We start from the raw sequence: 22,792 nt of genomic DNA, 5'->3' as shown, positions 1-22,792 counted from the left end.
TTATTAAAAGAAACCATTTAGTGCTTTTGGTATTATTAAAAGAAACCATTTAGTTTTAGTCCTATGTTTGCTTCTAAGAGCCTTGGATTTTCAATTCATATGTTTAGGTCCACAACAATCTATTTTGAGGGTTTTTTTTTTTTTCATGTGGTTTGAGGTAGGGCTCCAATGTTATTCTTTTACTTACATATAGTTATTGTCCCAGAACCATTTGCTAAAAAGTTTATTCTTTCTTCCCATTGAATTTGCTTGGCACTTTTATCAACAACCAGTCACTCATAAATAAAAGGGCTTATTTTGGTTGAAAAATGCTGGTAGGTAGGGCTTGAGACTGTTTATATAATAATCCTAAAAGGTCTTGGCATTCTTTTGGTGGGTACCTAACAAAAAGTGAGAAAAAGTACTACGGGGAGTTAAAGTCCATTGTTTTGACCTAGAAGAAAGTTTAGCAACATTGTTGCCTGTGTAATATAGAAAATGTACTTAAAGAACTAGAGATCCGTTAAAAGGAATTACTAGGCAGTGTTGAAAGTGCAACTTGGCTCCTTTTTTGGCAATAATAAATAAATTAAGAAGGAAAGGGATTGTTTGGTGAACAAATGGTTAGATATAAAGGAGCTGAAATTTGCTGGTTTTGAAATAAAACTGTTTCTCATTTCCAGAATCTCCAGATGGCACACAGTTTTCAAATTCAGAAATAGCTTTCTGGCAGGGGACCTAGTGGCTTAGTCACTTAAACATTGGACTCTTGGTGTCAGCTTAGATCTTGGTCTCAGTGTCCTGAGTTTAGGCTCTGCATTGAAAAAAATAACAATAAATAAACAACAACAATAAAAAAGAGTCAACCAACCAACCAACCAACCAAGAAAAAACTAGCTTCCTGACAAAGACCAAACCCAAGACACTGTCAGGAAAACATATTCTATAGACAAAGCCAAGAGAGCCTGACTGTTAAGTTCTTTGTTAAGGCCTGAGAAAGACTTAAATTGATGCCTCAGATTTTCTAATAGACAAAAATACCCTCTAAGAATTTTAAGGGTGTTCCTTGCAGGTCTTCTTGAACACCAGGTTCTAAGCATCTTAAGATGTTGCCCTACACAGCCTTTCAGGGAGTCCAAGGTAGATCAGGATTTATCTCAAAGAGATTTGTCAATGGGGTTTTCACCAATGACAAAGCCACCAATACAATTCACAGAACCCTACAAAATCTTTAAGGAAAATGTATCACTGGAAACACTGTCACATTGGACTAAAGGAGACAGGCATGATACCAAAAGAAAATAGGCCTTTAGATACCTGAACTTCAATGGACATGAGGCATATTTAGAATAATACTCAGCTACAAGCACAAGACTCTTTTGGTGGGAAATGAAACAATGTTTTGAAGGTTGATTATTAAGATCTCAGAGGGTGCAGCCAAGACTTGTACAAAATTATTATCAAAAGTAGGGTTTAGCCATAATCAAAGAACTGGCAACATGTGCTTGAATGCTTTTCAGACTTTCTGTGGACCACTGCTTCATGAATGCCAGTGTCTTTGGTAGTTGTGTTATGCCTGCCCACCATTGTATTTTGAATATTTGGGGGACAGATTACTTCTTAGTTCATGAATCTTCAGATGGAGAGAAAGAAATTCATCTATGCTTGGACCTGATTTAGATTACAAAAATCTGGACCTCAAATATGAACTTAATGGTGCCACAGATGCAAATTTAGAAGGCTACAGTGGTGCTGTGCTTTGCTTATAAGAAAATGTAAATTATTTGTGGCCAGAAGGAAGATTATAGTGGATTTAAAGTATGTCTACCAATCTCTATCATGAAAAGGAGTCTAGTCCTTCTTCCCTTGAATATGAGCTGGTATTTGTGACTTATTTCTGATAAAAAGCATGCAATGGAATTGGTATTATGTAACTTCTGAGATTTGGTGATAGATTTTTCTACTTGGATTTCTCTCTTAAGATGTGTGCTCTAGGAACCCAGTTACCATGCAGTGATGAATTCCAGGACACAGGGACAGGCACATGTCATTTTCTGGCTGGTACATCAGTTGAAATCCTGCCTAAAGCATAGATCATCAAACATGGAAGTGATGCAGGCTTCAAGATGATTCGGTCACAGCAACTATCTGACCGCAATGTCATGAACAGACGTCAGGAAAGAACTAACTTGATGAAAGCAGGCAATACTCAGAATCATAACAGATACAATAAATGAATTTTTAAATTTAACATCGCTAAATTGGGGGTGGTTTCAGATATATTAATGGATAACCAGGGCTCCTTTAACATTATTTTTTGTATGGAATCTTTGCATAACACATATCCTCCCTCCCTCTCTCTATACATATATATATAATGTGTGTGTGCATGCGGTTGCATGTGTGTGTCTCTATAAAGACCCACACACATACACTTATTGACTTAATTACTTTAATCTTACAAAAGTTTAAATTTTTTTGAAGCCATAAGATTTCCTTCACAGTTTCTGCTCTTTGTGTTCTGCTTAAAATAAGACTTTATCACTTCAAGACTATAAATAAAGTCATGTGTCTTTTCTTCCAGTATTTTTTTTAATCCTAATGTCTAAATCATTGATCCATCTGGAATTTCTTTTGTTATAAGACATTTGATAAGGGTCCATATTTTTTAACACAGGAAGCCAACATCTACTGAATAATTTTATTCCTTCAAGTAATTAGCATGTAAACCATGAATTTAGAGGCAACTGCAATAGTACCATGTGCTAAAGTCTTCCTAATTCTTTGTGCTTCAAATTGTATTTTTATTACTTCATTCTTTTCTCGGAAGGCTTTGCTCTTGGAAAGCTGTGAGAGAAAAATTTTAAATTGGAAGCTATTATCTACATTTTAGTGTTAATAAAGGATCTGAGCATAGTTATGGCATAAATATTGTTGGAAAACTTTGAAACCTTGGGACTATACAAAGCAAATCACTTAAGGAGTAAAAGTGAGAACAGGTATTAAGAAACAGAAAGTAGTATTACCTGCTCAGAATTGGAAAGACTTCTAGTAAAACTAATGCAGCTTCAGATTCATAGACATTCACTGACATGGGCCCTTCCAAGGCCCTAGGATGGGCCCCAGCTATGAGGTCAGACATTGTTTTTATACAATTTGCAGTCTCTTTTGCATTTCTACTCCTGGTCTTTCACACTTTCCTTGAGGTCAGACAGCATTGGAGTAGCCTTGGCAATATGGGGATCTGGCTAAAAGAAAGTTATTAGAGAAGGCATTTAATATGGGCTTGGTAGGGTATATTTATATGATTTGTAGGTACATGATATAAGGATAATTTATTGCTAGTTGTTCTGGTTTGAAATTGCTTCCAAGAGTATACTGCCTACTCACTGCAACTACTCATTCAGCACTGTGATCCAAAGATATATGGTCAAAGAGGTAAGTGCTTATTTAAATAACTGAGAAAGCTGAAATATACCATTTTTACTGCAATTTGGAAAGATATTTTGGGCATTTCACTTAGAACAAGTGAAAAACATACACTTCTTTCTTGGCAATATTCTCAAATTTATTTATGAAATAACTGAGAAAAATGAGTAAAAACTGATGGATGGATTACAAAACACATGCAATGAAGATAAATAATATAAATAAAAATACTCTGTAATCAAGAACCAAATTAGTGCCAAAACAAATTTCAGATGACATCAATAGATGTAATTAAGCAAAACTTTTAATTGAAGTTATAAATAGCCCTTTGGATTGTTTTACAATGCAAGTAAAGGAGAATAATGAATTATTTGAGCCCATCAGAAAAGATTTAAATTTCAGGCTGACTTGACATGAAGCACTAAACCAATGAAGTAAAAATTAAACTTTGGAGAAGGATTAACAGTGGTGTGTTAATACATGTTTACTACCTGGTTCTTCAGAAAGAAAGAAAAAGTATACAAAAACCCCAACTTCTAGCTTTGCCAAGGGTATAAATACTGTCACCATGGCCACTTTAATTTACCAGTATCATGTCACTAAACTCAAAGTTGGGCAGAGACGCACACAATCAGCTTTATGAGTACAACTTAGATGAGTGGTTTCCAGCCTTCTCATCACTCTATGACATGAATTGTATCACTGTAATCTGGTACTCAAGTGTTGTTTGTTAATTTAAGAGTAGTCATTGCCCAGGAAAGCTGAAATTCCTTGAAATATTATAGTTCATATACGGAAAGAGATAAGGGTTTTCTTAACTTGACAACAATCCTAAAAATGTACTTGGCATTAATAATATTCAGTTGTGAGATTGAGAGAAACTTTATATGTTATTACTATAGATTTCGACAATATTACTGGAGGAAAAATGGACTTGAGATTCTATTGTTCATAAAAATATTAAAGATAATAGTCAACTGGGGTACCTGGGTGGCTCAGTTGGTTTAGTGTCTGCCTTCAGCTTGGGTCTTGATCCCAGGATCTCCCTATGTTGAGCTCCCTGCTCAGCCTGCTTCTCCCTCTCACTTACTTGAGCTCTCTCTCTCAAATAAATAAACAAAATCTTTTTAAAAAAGTAGTCTATGGAGAGGAGATCAAAGAATATGTATCCAGAAAATATAAGGAAGATTTTAAAAGTAGATCAGGAGGTTAATGGAAATATATTATTTTAAAAACTCTGTTCTGTAAATTTTAATAGTTATTCATAATTCATAATTTATTTTCTCATTCTAAGTAATATTTTTTCTGTCTTTAATTTTGAATTGAAAATGTGCTTTTTTTTCTTAAAGAGGACCCTCAAATTGTATTGATTTCAGACCCACAGACCCTGGATGTGCCACAAAATTGATTCATAATTCATCTTAGAGCCAGCTTAACTTTCAGATGTTAAGTGATAGCCTGTACAGTTCTGCTGACCTCTGACAGTAAATTTTGAAAGAGAAAATTTTCGGAAAAAGTGTTCACATATGGGTTGAATTTTCTTCAGGATCCATCACTTGCCAAATTTTATTTTTGGGTGAGTCATGTACCGTTTCTGAATGCTACTTTTTCATTTTGAAAATCAGGCTAACTTGTTTTTGTATGCCTTTTAAGATAATTATTTTGGAGAATTGAGTTAAGTGATGTACAGGGAAATATTTTTATAGATTAATGAGATACATGTCATCCCTGAGCACAGCTTTACTCTTACTTTATCTTGTGTATATATGTTGCAGTAATAAGGTGAACTTCCACTCAGTGAACCTCAAAACTTACTAAATTTTCCAGAAACAACTTGGTAATACCATTTAATTATGTTAAATGGCCTATTCAAATGAATGTTAAGACACACTTTTAAAAAATTAAAACATATGCAAAAATAATCTACCTCTTTCCATAAAGAATTTGGGCAAATTTCAATTAAGATGATAAAGGAAAGTAAAGCTTTCGTATATGTTCTGCTCCTGAATTCCTTCAAATTGTCTTTAGAACTATTTTAAAATACTATTTTGTGCAATCCCAAGGAGAAATAAAAAACAATTATCTTCTAGATTTAGTCAGAATTTTACAAACCCTTCTACTGTCCAGTAAAGAATTAAGAATTCTTATTTCTTTGAAATCAAGATTTAGCAAAAATTGGCAGGTCGTGGGTTTATTTTGTTCATTTTAATTCATGTCGTTACATGCATAATTTTTTTTATGTGGGTCACTGGCACTATTGTAGTTAATCCACATTTTGCTGCTTGAGTGACTGATGAGAAGACTCACTATAAAGTATCACTTTGTCAAAGTAGCCAGCCTTTATTTATGACCAATTAGCTCCTGGATGTTGACCTCCAGGTAAATCAATAAATAGGCTGAAGCTGCTTTTGCCAGAGCTCTATAGTAGTATTTCATGAATATATAAATAGAATAATAAAATGAATAAATAAAAATAAATAGAATAAATAAAATAAATAAATAAAATAAAATAAATAGAATAATAAAAAATAAAATAATATAAAAAGAATATATAAATAGAATAAAATAAAACTAATTAAAATAAATAAAAATAAAATAATTAAAAATAATAAAATAAATATTTACCAAGAAGTAAATATATCTGTCCATATATGGATCTATAACTTAGCATACAATCACATGTATTTTGTCATTATTAAAATAACATGAAGTACATTTATTCTTACAGAAAATGCTTTAAAGTAATATAAAAATCAGGACTTAAAAGTGGTACATATAAAAAAAGGTCCAAATCTGTAATATTTTAAATATTAAAATGTTATTTTAATATTTATTAAGTTTAATATGTATTAAATATAATATTTATTATTTTTCATATCTTTATATTTTTGTCATGCATATATGCTAATTTTTCAATAAATATGCATTATATTTTTAAGCAGGAAAATAATTACTTTTTGAGACAATTTTTAGTTCTTGTTAGTCTTTTATATTTCAACTCTACTAAGTACTATAAACTCGATTTCTATTCTCTTTTATGTTGCAGTGTCTCCACCATTTATAAATGGTTTATTAGGTCTTTGGGGTGAAGGATGGAAATTACAGAGTTTGAGATACCCTCAAAGTTAGAAGACACAGTCCCCAAGATTTTCCTCATTTCTGATATTGACTACAAGTTTGGTGGATTCCACAAACTAACTTCAGATTTGATAATTCACTGTAAGGACTCACAGGACTCACTGAAGGCAATTATACTCATGGTTATGGTTAACTACAGGGAAGGAAGACATTAAAATCAGCTGAGGAAGGAAGAAAATAGGTAGAGTCTGGGAGGATTACCAGACCATGGAGCTTCCTTATCCTCTCCCTCCTAAGTTAGGATACATTATTCTTTTAACATTAATTTGTGACAACAGGCATAGAAACTAATCAGGAGAATTTGTCCAAACCCCAGTATTCAGAGTTTTTATTGAGAATTCATTATGTAGCCCTGATTGATTGACTGTGCTATGATAACCGAAAGTCTCCAGGTCAAATAGTACCACTGACCCAAAGACTTCCTTCACAATGCTGATCTTTCTGGCATTGTCAGCCCTCAACCTAAATCATACTATTAGACTATCTAGTATCACCAAATTCCCTAGGTAAAGAGAAAGCCCTAGAAATTACTTCCTAGAAGCTTTGGGCAAGGTTGACTCCTTTACACGGGGACTAAGCCGATCAATAATGTAGTGATTTACCATGTATCCCAAATAGTATGGCATTTTATTTCTGAGCTAGTCCTCAGTATTTGCTGATATAGAGAAGATCAAAATGCAAATAGATTAAAATGTCTGATGGATGAGACAGAACTTTCAAAAAAGAACTTTCAAAAAGCCTTCCAAAGTGCTTTTTCAATTGGAATACTTATTTCATAATTAAAGAACTCTTATATCTAATTCCCAAGGTTGACAGTTCACTTTCATTAATAAAAAAATCTGTTTAGTGGATAAAGAGATTGTCCATTAAACATAATCTAAAATACAATGGGGTGTTTTGGTATAAATGATTAAATAATATCAACATTTAATTAAATATTTGCTCATGCATGTCTATAAACCACATAAACCTCATTTTATTGGCAAATGACTAGGGCAGCAGGGGAAAAAAATAACGTTGCTCCCAACATTAGTCCTCTTAAATAAATGGACAGTACTTAAATATAAAACACAGGAAGCCCACGCACTCAATATATGGGAAGACAAGCCTCACCCATAGCACCCCAACCCAAGATCAGAATTTTCAGATTGGACTAAATCTTTTAAGAGAAAAGGGATTTCAAAAACATATATAGATTCTTTGTACTGAGTCATTTTTAGTATAGCACTTTTATTATTATGCTTTATTATAGCATCTTCATTATTTTTATTATAAATTATATCTGTTATAACATTACTTAAATATTTATTTAAAAAACTATGCATCAATTCTTATTGCTCACTATATAAAACTGACGAAAGTGGTTTATAAATTTTGTGTAAGTATGAAACCTAAACAAGTAAAAATTTACAAACTAAAACCAATCAAATTCTAATGCATGTATTTATGTGTTACTTCTCTCTGAATTCATCCTCACCTATTTTTTCCCTAATTTTCTGGAACAATATAAAAAAAATAACTCATTTGGGGGAAACTTGTGCTGTACTACCAAAGCATGAAGTGTACATACTCAGTTCCCATATCCAAAATAATAATAATAATAATAATAATAATAAAGATTCCCCAAAAGAAAAAATCAAAATGAAGTACCAGCCAAAAAAGAAAATGCATTCATTAGACACTTGGGACTAAACACGTAAAACCATCTGACTACACTTCTATTTAGAAAATGTGCATTTGTCAAATAGATAAGGGGACCATTGTGAAACAGGTACATCAAAGACAGGCAGCATGACCACCCATTAGCCATGACAATAGACACAATCAGCTGACTTTGAAGAAAAGCCAGCCATAACCATGATTCCTACATTCATTACACAACTCTAGGAAAATATCAAGTTGTTCATCTAGGCTATCAAACATTTTGAGATTACACTTTCCAGTGTGAAGTTACTACGAAACACAGATGAAAATGACTGTTCATCATTGGTGGAAACTTTCACACTTCACTGAGAGCCTAAGCAGGAACATGTCTTTTAATCACAATATACCATCCAACACCATGTGATGAGACACTTCATAATGAATCAGTGATCAACAATGCAGATGATTTCAGCAGCAGGAGAGGACATCCAGGGTGCATGTCAGTATCAGTATATTAGTATTAGTATAATAAACTTCAATGCATAATTTTCTTTCAGAACAAAGTCCAGGTTTAGCTCTTTGTGAAATGGTTGTTTTGTGATATTAAAGAAGGAAAGAAAGTGCTGCATTGAACTGATACATAAGACTATTCCTTTCCAGTCTTTGCATGAAAGCAGTAATTTGATTGTCTAGTGTTAATTCCAAGTACATAAAGTCTGCCTTGATGCACAAGGCACCTAATTAAAATGTACAGGTATATATTGTTTTATTGTGCCTCATTGTATTGTGCTTCACAGATATTACCTTTTCTTATATATTAGAAGTTTGCAGCAACCTTGTGCTGAGCAAGTTTATTGGTGCCATTTTTCTAATAGCATTGTTCACTTTGTGTCTCTGTGTCACATTTTGGTAATTCCTAGGATATTGAAAACTTTTTTCATTATTATTATATTTCCTATTGCTAGCTGTGATCAGTGATGATGATAGACTTAAAGCCCAGATGATGGTCAGCATTTCCTAGCAATATCATTAAATTAAGGTGTGTACTTTTTTTTAGACATAATGCCATTGTACACTTAATAGTATAGTGTACACCATAGTACACTATATGTATACTGTATTAATGTATAGTGTAAACATAACTTTTATATACACTGGGAAGTCAAAAAATTAATTTGAGTCACTTTATTACAATATTCACTTTATGGCAGTGGTCTGGAACTGATCTCCCAATATCTCTGAGGTATGCCTGTACAGAATACTGCAGACTTCTTACATAGGAGTTGCAGAATAGGAAAAAGAAACCATGGAGGAAAGAATTTTTCAGAGTCGAAGCTGAATCATCAAGCTTCAACATATTTACCTACCTTCTTTCTAAGGATTCCTAGAAAATGATCTCTTTGACCCATCCCCAAATTTATTTTTCCAGATTATGCATTATTAGCTTTAGCCAAGTTTGTCATCTTTATTTTTCCTGGGTATGCACAGCTAAATGGTGGCATGCTAAAGCCAGCTAATACTGGCTGACAAAAGCTGACTGTGTGCATCTGCTCCCATCATCGTCTTCATTGATACGACATTGGTGACTGAAATTGATGATAGAGTATTTACACCACAAAGATTAGTTAACACTGGAAGTTGTGATTTTCCTCTCTCCGCCCCTGCTCCCCAATGAGCAGGCTATTAAATATTTACCAACACACCACTGCACCTCAGCAGTGTTGTGTATTCATTCAAACATTTATTATTATGGGTCACATGATTTACCAAAAACAGGTGACAAAGCAGTGAGCCAAAAAGACATGGTTCTTGTTTTCACAGCACTTAACAGGCTTATGTAATTGCCATGCCCCTTTCTTGTCTTATTCCTTACCTTCACCTACATATGTTCTACTCATTCTTTAATCCATCTCTATTTTATATGACACCAGTGTCTCCCTTTGCTAAATTTTTACTGTACTTACAAAAGTAATAAATTTAGCAAATAAGAAAAATCTGATTTTCCATGTATTATCTTCTTGACTATATTTCAGGCAACTTCAAAGCAGACAAGTTTTAGAATTTTTTGCCCCACCCCCAATACTTAACAAGGCTAGGGAAAGTAGTTTAAGTGGAGTATCCCAGTCTGGCTCTCACCTTCTCTACCTGTCCTCTGACTTTGTCCTGCAACTGTGAGGGGCCCCATGCATAAATGTGACAGGGTGACCAACCATTTTGCCTGGGATTAAGGGGTTTTGGATGATACAGGACTTCAATGCTAAAACTGGTATAGTTCCAGCAAGCCATGATTGGTCACCTTTTGGATTAAGGAAAAAGGATTTTGCAAACAGACCCTGATAACACATCTCTTGGTTAGAGAATTCCAGAGGTTTGAAAACCCAAAGCATGACCTAGAAAAGGGTCAGTGACTGAGATGGCACATGAACTCGGTTTGGCTATATATATTCTTTTTACCTCACAGACTCCTTTCCCCCAGAATAATGATAGAATCTAGGTATGCAGTAGTAGAAACAGATGCAAACATGTTTATAAAGTTAAAGATATTAAAAGCATGCTTATACTATCCTCATTTCTTTTCTTCTGTCTTGCAAAGCTTTTCTTTCTAACCTCCCCACATCCATTTCCAGTCTATTGGCCATATTATATACAACAAGAATGATATTTACCATACTATACATAAGAGTGATAAAAAAGATAAAGCTTTTAAAAAAGAGTAATAAAATAGATTTTTAAAAAGAGAGATATTAACTGTATTATATACAAGAGTAATAAAACCTGTGTAATGCTCTTCAGTGGTCTTAAACAAAAAGCAGAATCCCTAATTTGGTAAAATGAGCCCTGCATGACACACAAGGCCCCTGTCTTACACTGTTCTCATATTATGCCACTAATCCCCTCACTCATGGTCATACTGGCTTTACTTTAGTTCCTTAAATGGTTCAAGTTTTTTTTTTTTTTTAAAGATTTTATTTATTTATTTGACAGAGAAATCACAAGTAGGCAGAAAGGCAGGCAAAGAGAGAGAGAGAGGAGGAAGCAGGCTCCCTGCTGAGCAGAGAGCCCCATGCGGGACTCGATCCCATGACCCTGAGATCATGACCTGAGCCAAAGGCAGCGGCTTAACCACTGAGCCACCCAGGCGCCCCATGGTTCAAGTTTTTGCCTGCTTGAGAGTCTTTGCATATGCCAAGCCCTGCATACTACAGTCACTATATGAAATCCCTTTCCTGATAAAGTTGTCCCTGTCCATGCCTCAGGCTTGCTCAGGGCTTTATCCCAGGCTCTCAGGGCTCACTCTGCTTTTCCTTTTTGGCACATTTTGTACTTAGTAATATGATGATATATTATTTGAGGAGTTTCAAATCCTTCCCTACACTTTATAAGCTCAGTGAGGGCAATACAACATTCCTTGCTGCTTTCTCTCCATATTCAGGTTTACACAATAAATAAGAGCTATTTGAAAAGAATAGGAATATAGAAATAAAGGAAGAAAGGAGAATAAGCAAGCTTTAATATAGTAGAGAAAAGTTCTTTAAATTGGAAGTTTTAATATTTCTATCCTGATATGGATACTTTGTAAACCCTACTCACTTTAAAGATAGGAATTATTTTGTCACAACCTATTTGTTTCTCTTTTTATTTTACTTTTTTAAAATAGGCTCCGTGCTGGGTATGGAGCCTGACACGGGGTTTAAAACTCAGAACCCTGAGATCAAGACCTGAGTTGAAATTAAAAGTCAGATGCTTACTTGACTGAGCCACCCAGTGACCCTATTTGTGTCCCTTTTAATGAGAAAGCATGAGTGGAGTATATTCACATTGGAAGGACTTTGTTCCATGAGTCATAGATTTGTGAAACAGCATTAAGAAATCAAAACAAAACTATAAAAATTCAAGTAGGGATTATAGATTATTCATAAATTCTTTTTCTTTCATTTTCCTCCTTCTCACATTCCGATCCCAATCATGAGACTTACAAAATCTCATATCAGAAGGAGAAAAGTATTAAACTCATCCTCAAGTGTAAAAGATTAATAAGGCATAGTTCCTCTTCTATAGTTTCTAGCAGCTGTAACACTTGAAAATGCAAATAGCCTTCAGTTGAAAAATTCAATTGGTATTTCAATTTTGTGGATGCCGTTTTGATAAGATCATTCCATATGGCCAAATAAAACTGCTAAAGTTTCATGTTTCTAAAGCGATTATCAAGCAATAAATACAATAAATATGTTTTCATTCTCATCTCTTTTTGAACCTTATCAGACAGACTATGCCAAGAAACCACTTTACCTAAAGAAGGAAACCACATATTCTTTGAGAACTAGCAATCCTTCTATAAATGCTGGTGGGAAATAAGAGTTCTGGAAAATTGATTTAGACAAACTAGACACAAAGTATATTGCATAGCTGGAGACACCTTCCTTATTTAAACTCTACTGAAAGTATGTCTTTTTTTTTTTTTTTTAAGATTTTATTTATTTATTTGACAGAGAACACAAGTAGGCAGAGAGGCAGACAGAGAGAGAGAGAGAGAAGCAGGCTCTGCACTGAGCAGAGAGCCTGATGCGGGGCTCGATCCTAGGACCCTGGGATCATGACCTGGGCTGAAGGCAGAGGCTTTAACCTGCTGAGCCACCCAGGCGCCCGGAATGTAAGTCTATGCCCAAGAGGTACAGCAGGAAGTGTTTCTCTGGCTATTGCGACAAAGCCCAATTCGTTACCTGGCAACACGAAAATATATCTAGCCACTGTCTGCTCTGCGCATGTGCCAAGTTGGACCCACAGAGGCATAGAGTGTCGCTGTATCTATGGTGGGATGTCCAGAAAGAGCGTCTTCTTGACGTCATCAGGACTCTATGATTCCCAAAGGGGAAGATGGGCAAATGCATATAAGGCGCATGCGCAGGCGTGTGAGAGCGCGCCTCTTTCTCTTCGTCGCCGGCGCCCGAGGTTCCTGGTGTTGCCATGGGCCGCAGACCAGCTCGCTGTTACCGGTATTGTAAGAACAAGCCATATCCAAAGTCTCGTTTTTGCCGCGGTGTCCCTGATGCCAAGATCCGTATCTTTGATCTGGGTCGGAAGAAGGCGAAAGTGGACGAGTTCCCACTCTGTGGCCACATGGTGTCTGATGAATACGAGCAGCTCTCCTCTGAAGCCCTGGAGGCCGCTCGAATCTGTGCCAACAAGTACATGGTGAAAAGCTGCGGCAAGGATGGCTTTCACATTCGAGTGCGGCTTCATCCCTTCCATGTCATCCGCATCAACAAGATGCTGTCCTGTGCTGGGGCTGACAGGCTCCAGACGGGTATGCGCGGTGCCTTTGGAAAGCCCCAGGGCACAGTGGCCAGAGTCCACATTGGCCAAGTCATCATGTCCATCCGGACCAAGCTTCAGAATAAGGAACATGTGATTGAAGCCTTACGCAGGGCCAAGTTCAAGTTCCCTGGACGCCAGAAGATCCATATCTCCAAGAAGTGGGGCTTTACCAAGTTTAACGCTAATGAATTTGAAGACAAAGTGGCTAAGAAGCGCCTCATCCCTGATGGCTGTGGAGTCCAATACGTTCCCAGTCGCGGCCCTCTGGACAAGTGGCGAGCTCTGCACTCCTGAGATCTTGGACAGCATTGACTTTTCTGGTCTGATATGCTTACCAATAAATATTATTCACTGACAAAAAATAAACGTTTTTTTTTTAATATTTTAAATATTTGTAAGTGTTTATCTGATTTTTAGAATATAGAGTATGAGAGAAAGAGTGTTTATATTAAAACAGAATTTTAATGGCAAATGATACTTTCCTTCGAGTGGGAATGAAACAATCCGTATGTGATTTATAGAGACAGTTATTGCAGTTCTAATCCAAAAACTTTTAACTTGGGACAGTAGAGAACTATGTCAAAAGTTTTGTTTGGGGGCACCTGGGTAGCTCAGTGGGTTAAAGCCTCTGTCTTTAACTCAGGTCATGATCTCAGGATCCTGGGGTCGAGCCCCGCATCAGGCTCTCTGCTGGGCAGGGAGACTGCTTCCTCCTCTCTCTCTCTGCCTGCCTCTCTGCCTACTTGTGCTCTCTGTCTGTCAAAGGAATAAATAAAATCTTTTAAAGGGGAGGTGAACCATGAGAGACTATGGACCCTGAAAAACAATCTGAGGGTTTTGAAGGGGCGGGGGGGGGGGGGAGGTTGGGGGATCCAGGTGGTGGGTATTGGAGAGGGCATGGATTGCATGGAGCACTGGGTGTGGTGCAAAAATAATGAATACTGTTAAGCTGAAAAAGAAATTTTTAAAAAATGGAAAAAAAATTTAAAAAGTTTTGTTTGTAGTGAAGCTACATAATAAATTATGTAGCTATATTCTTACCTTGAATAAAAAATAGCTAGAAAAAAATCCAAGATTTGTAGAGGAAAAAATATCGTTCTTGTTTATGGAAAACAAGCAATAGGGATGAAAATAATGATAGGCATGAGTGACATTTCAACTACAATCTCTGGAACTAAAAAATCCATTCTTAAACTTATTGCTTATGTTTTCCTTATACATTTCTGCACATTGATTTTAGAATTTCATATGACCTCCAATTATCAGCCTTTGGACAACTGGCTATAACTGCAAAAGGTTTCCTCAGATAAGCCTTTTATTATCTCACAGTCAGGAGACAACAGTCCAGTCTTTTCTTTATCACCTAAAGGTCATAGGTTGATAACAGAGTTCACATTACTTGTATCTGAGTCCCAGTAGACCCAACAGAAAAGAGAAAATGACACCAAATCAACAATCTGTGCTCTACAAGGACCCGAAAGAGAGTTTACCATCTGTAGGTGCTTGCCCTACATTGGAGTTACATTGATCATACAGGTGTTTTTGTTTTGGAAACCACATAGGCTAAAATTTCTGGGTGTGTATTACATTTTAAAATTCTGGTTCTTTAAATTATTTAGTCTTCCAAATCTCAATCTTGTCAACAGTGTCCTCACCTCTTTAAAACTAACCATTTTTGTTGCTTTGAATGAAAGCAACAAAAGGAGTACTAAATAGTGTGGAGACATATGCTTATTCAATTATTCCATTTACTTAAAAAAATTCCCGTCAAATCTAAAAGTTTGCATCTGACAATATTCAGGTTACTACTGGAAGAGATGTCCTACTTTTTCAAGAAGGTTGTTGTATTAAGCTGCAATATTTTTCATATTATGTATAAATGAGAAAGATAAATACTAAATAATACAAATATGTAGAAAGAATTCTAAGTACTTTCCTTTATGTCTTTTATCAGATGCTTTTAAAACTCTTGAACTTTTCTAGGAAATTAAATCCTGTATATTCAAAAATTAGGGTAGCCATGACCTAGATCTTCTGACTCCTGTCCGTCTAGTTTACTTTTTGCTACAAAGACTTTCAAAAACAAGAACTCAAGCTCAAATGAAAATTCGAAGCACAACACAACAAAACGAACAGTCCCTTAGTTGCCGTGTTAATATAATGCAGTTTTGAAAATATTTTCCATCTTTATTATTTACCCTTCTTTTTGCTCTCAAAATTCTCATGTATCTTGACCTTCAAACTTGGAACTCTGTATTCACTCCCTAAATATAGGTAGGTGATAAGCCCATGAATGTCCTTGTCTGGTAGAGACTGGTAAATATGATTGTTTATGCATATAGACATGTCGATGAAAATGAAAGATTCAAAATTATTACATTAAAAACTGGTAGGTGTCATTAAGATTATTTTTTCTACAGTTTTCTATTATAATCTATCACATAAATTTTATTTCCTTTACTGTTGATAGAAGGACACTTTCACTTATTTTAAAACAAAAATCCTATTATATTCTCTAAGCTATGATTTTGTTTTTTCAGCATTTTTCTGTTTTCTGGTCATTTTAGTTAATAAATTGATAAGAAGACAGTTGTGCTGAAGGATAATTTGATTATATTTTTTGCAGAGCTTGTCATTATTTCTGAATTTCTATTCAAAATGGAAAATTTAATTTGGGAATATATTATGTATTCATATATTCATGCACTACTGCAATGAAACAGAACTATCTCCTCTTTAAAAAATAGAAGTACAGTTACTAAATTCAAGTAAATATTGCCCTATAAAACTCTGATTTGGTTGATGGAGTCTCCACGTTTCATGGAAAATACTGACTGAATCAGAAGATGATGAAAACTTCAATTGGACCATGCATCATTATCAATTTAGTTTTGAAAAGCACATTCCACAAATTATCATTATATAATCCACCATTTCTCCCCCCGTTCAAAATATGCAATTACACCAAGCATATTTAGCCTGAAGCCCTTAATTTTTATAAAAGTATGCACTAGCTCTGGCATGAATTGACTTGTCACTAGCATTGGCAGCTATTTTATTTCTACTTTAGCAGCTTGGTACTGCCTACCTCAAAAAAATTCAGGTAGGGCTTTCCGATTCTTAGAATGTCATCAGGGACCTAAGGATTAAGCTGGGAGATCATTTAGCCCAATCATATTCTGTCTTTATTTTAATGACATACATTTGGGGTTTTTCTTAGAGCAGTCTTTTCACAAAAATACCTTTCTTTAATGTAAGTAATACAGAAAATAATGAGTAAAGTCAAAGTGAATTAAATTATACCATCAATAATAATTCAAAGTGAAGTCATTGCCATGCTTAACAGTAGATAATAAGGGAAATTCTGCCATTAGGATGACTGGATTTGAATCTTTGTTTCTCCACATACTTGGGCACATTACTTAGTATCACCATTGTTTAATTTTCTTAACTATAAAATAAGCTTAAGACACGATAGATCACAAATTTGTGTTTAGGATGAGAAAATGAGTAGGATTGTGCCTTGCACATATTAAGTGCATAAAATTAGTGTTAATTTATGATATCAATATTATCACTACTCCATTTGCTTCTGCCTCATTGCTTCTCAGCTTCTGATTTTTGCTGCTTGTAGTATTACTATTCTTTCATGATTTATATATTTAATATTGTGTTTTGCAACTATTATTCCCTTCAGTTGTCTAATTTGAGTTCTATGTTTAATTGGATTAATTTTAATTTAATTTAATTGGATTCAATATTCTGATTTGAGTTTTTGTTATTTTTTATCTTTAGTTTTGTAATGTTTACATTCATAGTATTCTAGTTGGTCGTCTATTCTTGGAGCTCCTTTTCAAAAATTTAACTGTGCTCTACCCATTATCTTTTACATATTACTCACAGAGATTTGCTTTATTTCCTTTTTCTTCCCCACAGATTGGATTTTTTATCTACCTTACCTTTTTAATTAAATATTTATTTATTTATTTTTCTCCTTTTTCTCATTTTTCAAAAGAAAAATTATATGGTTATCATACCATTATTTTCATAATGTTGATGTGTGATAGTAGACTGTTCTACCAGCTCAATTTAACCTGAAAGATTGTAGGGAACTTTCTCCAGTAACGCTTTCACAAAGTTTTTGTTATTTTCTTTCACTTAGTCCTCGTTCTGGGTACTATAGTTTGAGGACTGGATTTGGTTACCAACTCTTCTGTTGTTTCATGATGAGAAGCTAGGGAAAGGAGGGAACATGAGGGGTCAAATATATCCTTGGATGGATGTTGGATTTTGACTCAACTTCTGGGATCCCATTAATTATCCTGCAGCTAGGCTCACTCCTCAAGGTCAGGCATGCAGTCTACTCTTCCAGCTGTGGTGTGTTTCTTATCCTTACTCCTTCTGCTGTGTAGTGCTTTCCATTTTCACTGGAAAACGGTGAGCCCAAGTGTCAGCATCTTTGGTGAAATATCAATAGGGGTTCTACCTGTCAATATTTATACAATTTGAAAAAAAAATTTATACAATTTGAATAGTTACACAAGGATAATTTATACTTAGTACACTTCCTCCCATATTAGGGCAATAGTGAGACATTTTTAAAATCTTATGTTTCTTTAGGAATGTTTCTAGGAGTCTGGAAAGTTTTGAAGAGGCACATTACATAAATGGTTATTAAATAATCTACTATCTCTCTCCATCCCTCAAAATAAGGAATTATACTAAAATTAAGATTTTATTTACTTGACAAAGAGAGAGAGAGATCACAAGTAGGCAGAGAGGCAGGCAGAGAGAGAGGGGTTAGAAGGCTCCCGCTGAGCAGAGAGCCGGACGCAGGGCTTGATCCCAGGACCCCGGGATCATGACCTGAGCCGAAGACAGAGGCCTTAATCCACTGAGCCATCCAGGTGCCCCCAGAAATCTTTAATTTAAAAAAAAGGCTCTGGTTATTATATGAGAATACGTCTTCATTTTATGTCCTTTTTTCTTCCTAAATTTATGATATGCCTAGGACATAACCTTTTCCTTGGTGGCTTTTGGCTGTATTTCTTTTACCATATTTTTTCATTTCATTAGGTGTTAGCAAGGAGATTCTTTGATCCTGTCTTGTTTTACTTCAGTTTATTCACCCAGAAATACTCTTAATGTTATAATAAAAATACTTCTGAAATTTTAACTTTAAAAAAATTCATGTAAAAAATACGCTTCTACATGTTTATAACAATTCCTAGTTATCTTTTATTGGTGTGGATCTCTAATAACTATAGCTAAAATTACTCTATCAAAATGAAGAATTTTTAATATAAAATCTAAAAACATTAATGTTGTATTTGTGTCCATCCAGAATCTTGATAATTTTTATTATAAATAATTAACTAATTAATTCTTCATATTATAGAAGTTAAATAGGCTTCTGAGAGTAATTGATCAAAAGATAATTTTGTGCTCCAAAGAATAAGATCATGTTTATAGTAGAAACTATCATAGTTTGAGAATTATACTATTAGACTCTTCAAGGGTTTTATTCATGAAACTCTCTGTTATTCCAAGTTGTCTGGTTACTGATAAAGAGAAATATAAAAGATTGTGAAGGACCATGGTATCTTTTGGGAAATGCAGGATCTTTAAAGGACCAACTATTTTTTTCCTTTCTAGGTGGGTAGATGGGGACAGGGGACAGTACATCGATTTGTTAGCAAATGGTGATTTTCTTTTGCCTAAATATTATGAGTCATTGAACACCATCACCACCACCAAGATTATGCTCTCGTAGTGGGAACAGGAAGAAGATGGCAGAACTGAGATAAAGAGTGTCAGGGGTCAGCCCTCATCCCCAGTCTCTGGCATAGTAAAGATATGACTTAAATTTCCCTTGGTGTAGAGCCATCCTAGTGCTTTAAGTCTGAGCAACATTGATGAGACTATGCCCCCTTTCCTAAGAGCATTGCTTGTCGGGAAGGAGCCATAGCAGCAGGAAGCTGTCTGGAGGAACTTCACCAGGAAAAAAAAGCCATGCCTTAGCCAGATTTGCCTCAGGGGGATTGAATAGGGAGAGGAACTCCAGTACCCTCTAAATAACTTTAAAAAGACCCCCTGAGAATCAGCATTTGGACCCCAGATACATAGAGAACCAGAAGGTAGTCAGCACTATTAAAAGAGAGGCAGCAACAGCTGAAAGGAAACCTGTTTTCTGTCACTCAGAGTCATTTAACATAGAAAATATTGTCTATGCTCACATACCATTTTCAATAGTATATGTATCAAGGGATAAGGGAGGAAAAAAGAGGAATAAGAGGAGGTGATTTCTTCTTATTCTAAGAAGCTGAAACTACTAATCTAGGCTACACTGAAGGAACAGACAGGAGATTTGAATAGGATAGGTGACAATTTTAATAATTAAAAGTGAGAAGTTATAGATGAGACTTATGTGTCATTAAGGAAACATGCTATTTAAAAAGCAACAGGGTGCACGTGCCCCTTCGGATCACTGCGTTTATAGCAGCAATGTCTACAATAGCCAAACTATGGAAAGAACCTAGATGTCCATCAATAGATGAATGGATAAAGAAGATGTGGTGTATATACACAATGGAATACTCTGCAGCCATCAAAAGAAATGAAATCTTGCCATTTGCGATGACATGGATGGAACTAGAGCCTATCATGCTTAGTGAAATAAGTCAATCGGAGAAAGACAACTATCATATGATCTCCCTGATACGAGGAAGTGGAGAAGCAACATGGGGGGTTAAGGGAGTAGGAGAAGAATAAATGAAACAAGATGGGATTGGTAGGGAGACAAACCATAAGTGATTCTTAATCTCACAAAACAAACTGAGGGTTGCTGGGGGGAGGGGGTTTGGGGGAAGGGGGTTGGGGTTATGGACATTGGGGAGAGTATGTGCTATGGTGAGTGCTGTGAAGTGTGTAAACCTGGTGATTCACAGACCTGTACTCCTGGGGATAAAAATATATTATATGTTTATAAAAAATAAAAAAAAAAAGAAAAAAAAAAAAAGAAACAGGGCCTCAATGGAGCACAGGTGGTAGTTTTTCTTGGAAAACAAAAGCTCACATTCACTTCAGTGTTTGCTCCTATCAAACCAGTTATATAACCATTTTGCCGAAAAACAATTCCACAAACCATTCTAGTAAATAAATGTCTGAATTACCCAAACTTAGAAGATACTGAAATTTCACCAAAGTAAAACCCCATTCAACATAAAGAGACTTCTATGCCACTTCCAAAAAGCTTCTTTACCACTTAGCTATGGTCCCTCTACTTTTCTACCCTGTATAAGCACTTTAAATATAATCATAAATTAAATTCCCATCCCTAGTCAAATTTTACATCCAGTTGATAGGAGTTTGACTAACACGTACAATGAACTGCTTCAATGTATACCAATACTACTATGTGATTGCATACTAGTTTTGAGACAAAACTGGATTATTGATAAAAATGTAATTTTCACATGTTCTTTAAGATAGTAGAAAATAATTGAAAGACATATAACAGTCTGTAAAGTCCAAACCTACTTTATCTAAGAGCGAACCTTAAATTTTGGAAATGTGATTCTTAACTACAGCTGAAAACAAATATATGTGGCAAATAGGACCAATACTTACTTACTGATTTAGTGAGTTTGAGGTGTGTAGACACTCCAAGTTCAGAAAATCATTTGAAATTACACAATAAATTTGAAGAGGCTTTTGCTCTAAGATCCAGTAGTACCACTTTCAGGTATCTATGCTAGAAAACTCTGATTGTACAGAACAAGAGACATATGCAAGAGCCCTCATGTCATTGTTCATAATAATAAAAAAAAGAAGCAGAAGAAAAAACAAAACTAATTTCCATAAAAAGGACAATAATTATATCAACTGAGATATATTTACAATGGGAGACACTATATGAAAATAAATAACCTATAGGTACAACCAACAACACAAAGAAGTCTCAGAAATAAAATGCTGTGTGAAAAAAGGAAGTCTCTAAACAGTGTAATGCCTTCTTTGAAGTCTCAAAACAAGCAAAACTAGAGGAAATATTGTGTGACTACAAAGAAATATGTGATAAATTTAGTTTTCTAAGGGAACGCTAAAGCACAAAAATAAAGGCTAGTGGTTCATTGGTGGGACATAGCATGGCAGGGAAGGACTAAGGGTGTGTATGTAGGGGGTACACAGATTGGATTAGACTCAATAGTATTGGGGTTGTTCTGATTTATATTTTGGAGAGTTCAAGGATATTTAATTTTATTATCACAATTCAGAATGGAAAAATCTGTGGTAGACAGACCTTATGGTAGCCCTGATTCTTACTCCCAGGTGTGTCATGTCCATGTAAACTCTCCTTTAGTATGTGGGGCTTGTGACTTGCTTCTAACTCATAAAATATAGCAAAAGGATGGCATGTCACTCTGAGAACTATGTTATAAAGCAAGTCCCTGCAGCTCTTTATCTTTAGTTTGTCAGGGCTAATCTTGGAACTTTCTCCTTCCATATAAATTTGATAAACAGCTTGTGAAATCACCACATTCAATTGCACTTTCAAAATTCCTGATACGATTTTTATTGAAATTATATGAACTCTACAGAGTAATCTGATGAGAAATAACATCTTTATGACAATGAGTCTTCCTGTTTATGAAGTAAATCTCTAAATTTATTAGGTCTCCTTTAATGTTTTGCAATAATTCCTTTATAATTTTATCCATTATTGTTTTGTATGTCTTTCATTAGATTTGCTTTGAGATGCTTTATTTTGTTGAGACGTTTTTATTTTGTTGAGAAGTTTTGTTGAGATATTTTTTTTGCTGCCATTGAAATCATCTTATTTATTACACTTTAAGTGTACTCTTTCATTAACTCTTTTTCCTGATTTGCTTGCGTATTTCACATAGACCCATCATCTGCTAATATTCATCACTTTATCTCTTGCTTTCCAATATTTATATTTTAATATATTTCTTATTATTACTGTGCTAATATCTTAAATATGAAGTGAACATAAATAGTAGGAGCAGACAATATTCTTTTTTTTTAAACTTTTTAAAAATTAGCATATAATGTATTATTAGTCCCAGGGGTCCAGGTCTGTGTATTGTCAGACTTACACACTTCCAGCACTCACCATAACACATACTCTCCCCAATGTCCATAACCCAACCACCCTCTCCCTACCCCTTTCCTTCTGGCAACCCTCAGTTTGTTTTGTGAGATTAAAAGTCTCTTATAGTATGTTTCTGTCCCCATCCCATCTTGTTTTATTTTTTCCCTTCCC

The 22,792-nt window shown here is 35.0% G+C and overlaps 1 protein-coding gene across 1 annotated transcript; it reads left to right on the top strand.

The window, feature by feature from the left end:
* The first annotated feature begins 13,074 nt into the window (after positions 1–13,074).
* RPL10L (ribosomal protein L10 like) lies at positions 13,075–13,866 on the top strand. The gene has a single exon (XM_059179690.1). It carries the CDS (start codon positions 13,156–13,158, stop codon positions 13,798–13,800), a length of 645 nt encoding a protein of 214 aa, XP_059035673.1. The 5' UTR covers positions 13,075–13,155; the 3' UTR covers positions 13,801–13,866.
* The last annotated feature ends 8,926 nt before the right edge of the window (positions 13,867–22,792 follow it).

Source organism: Mustela lutreola, chromosome 7 (genome assembly GCF_030435805.1).
Source record: "Mustela lutreola isolate mMusLut2 chromosome 7, mMusLut2.pri, whole genome shotgun sequence".
Lineage (NCBI taxonomy): Eukaryota > Metazoa > Chordata > Mammalia > Carnivora > Mustelidae > Mustela > Mustela lutreola.
Note: the sequence above shows the minus strand (reverse complement) of the source record. Positions and strands in the feature narration are given on the sequence as shown.

Excerpts from the sequence above, each read along its gene's own strand:
- RPL10L (XM_059179690.1), top strand. The coding sequence starts at position 13,156 with ATGGGCCGCAGACCAGCTCGCTGTTACCGGTATTGTAAGAACAAGCCA.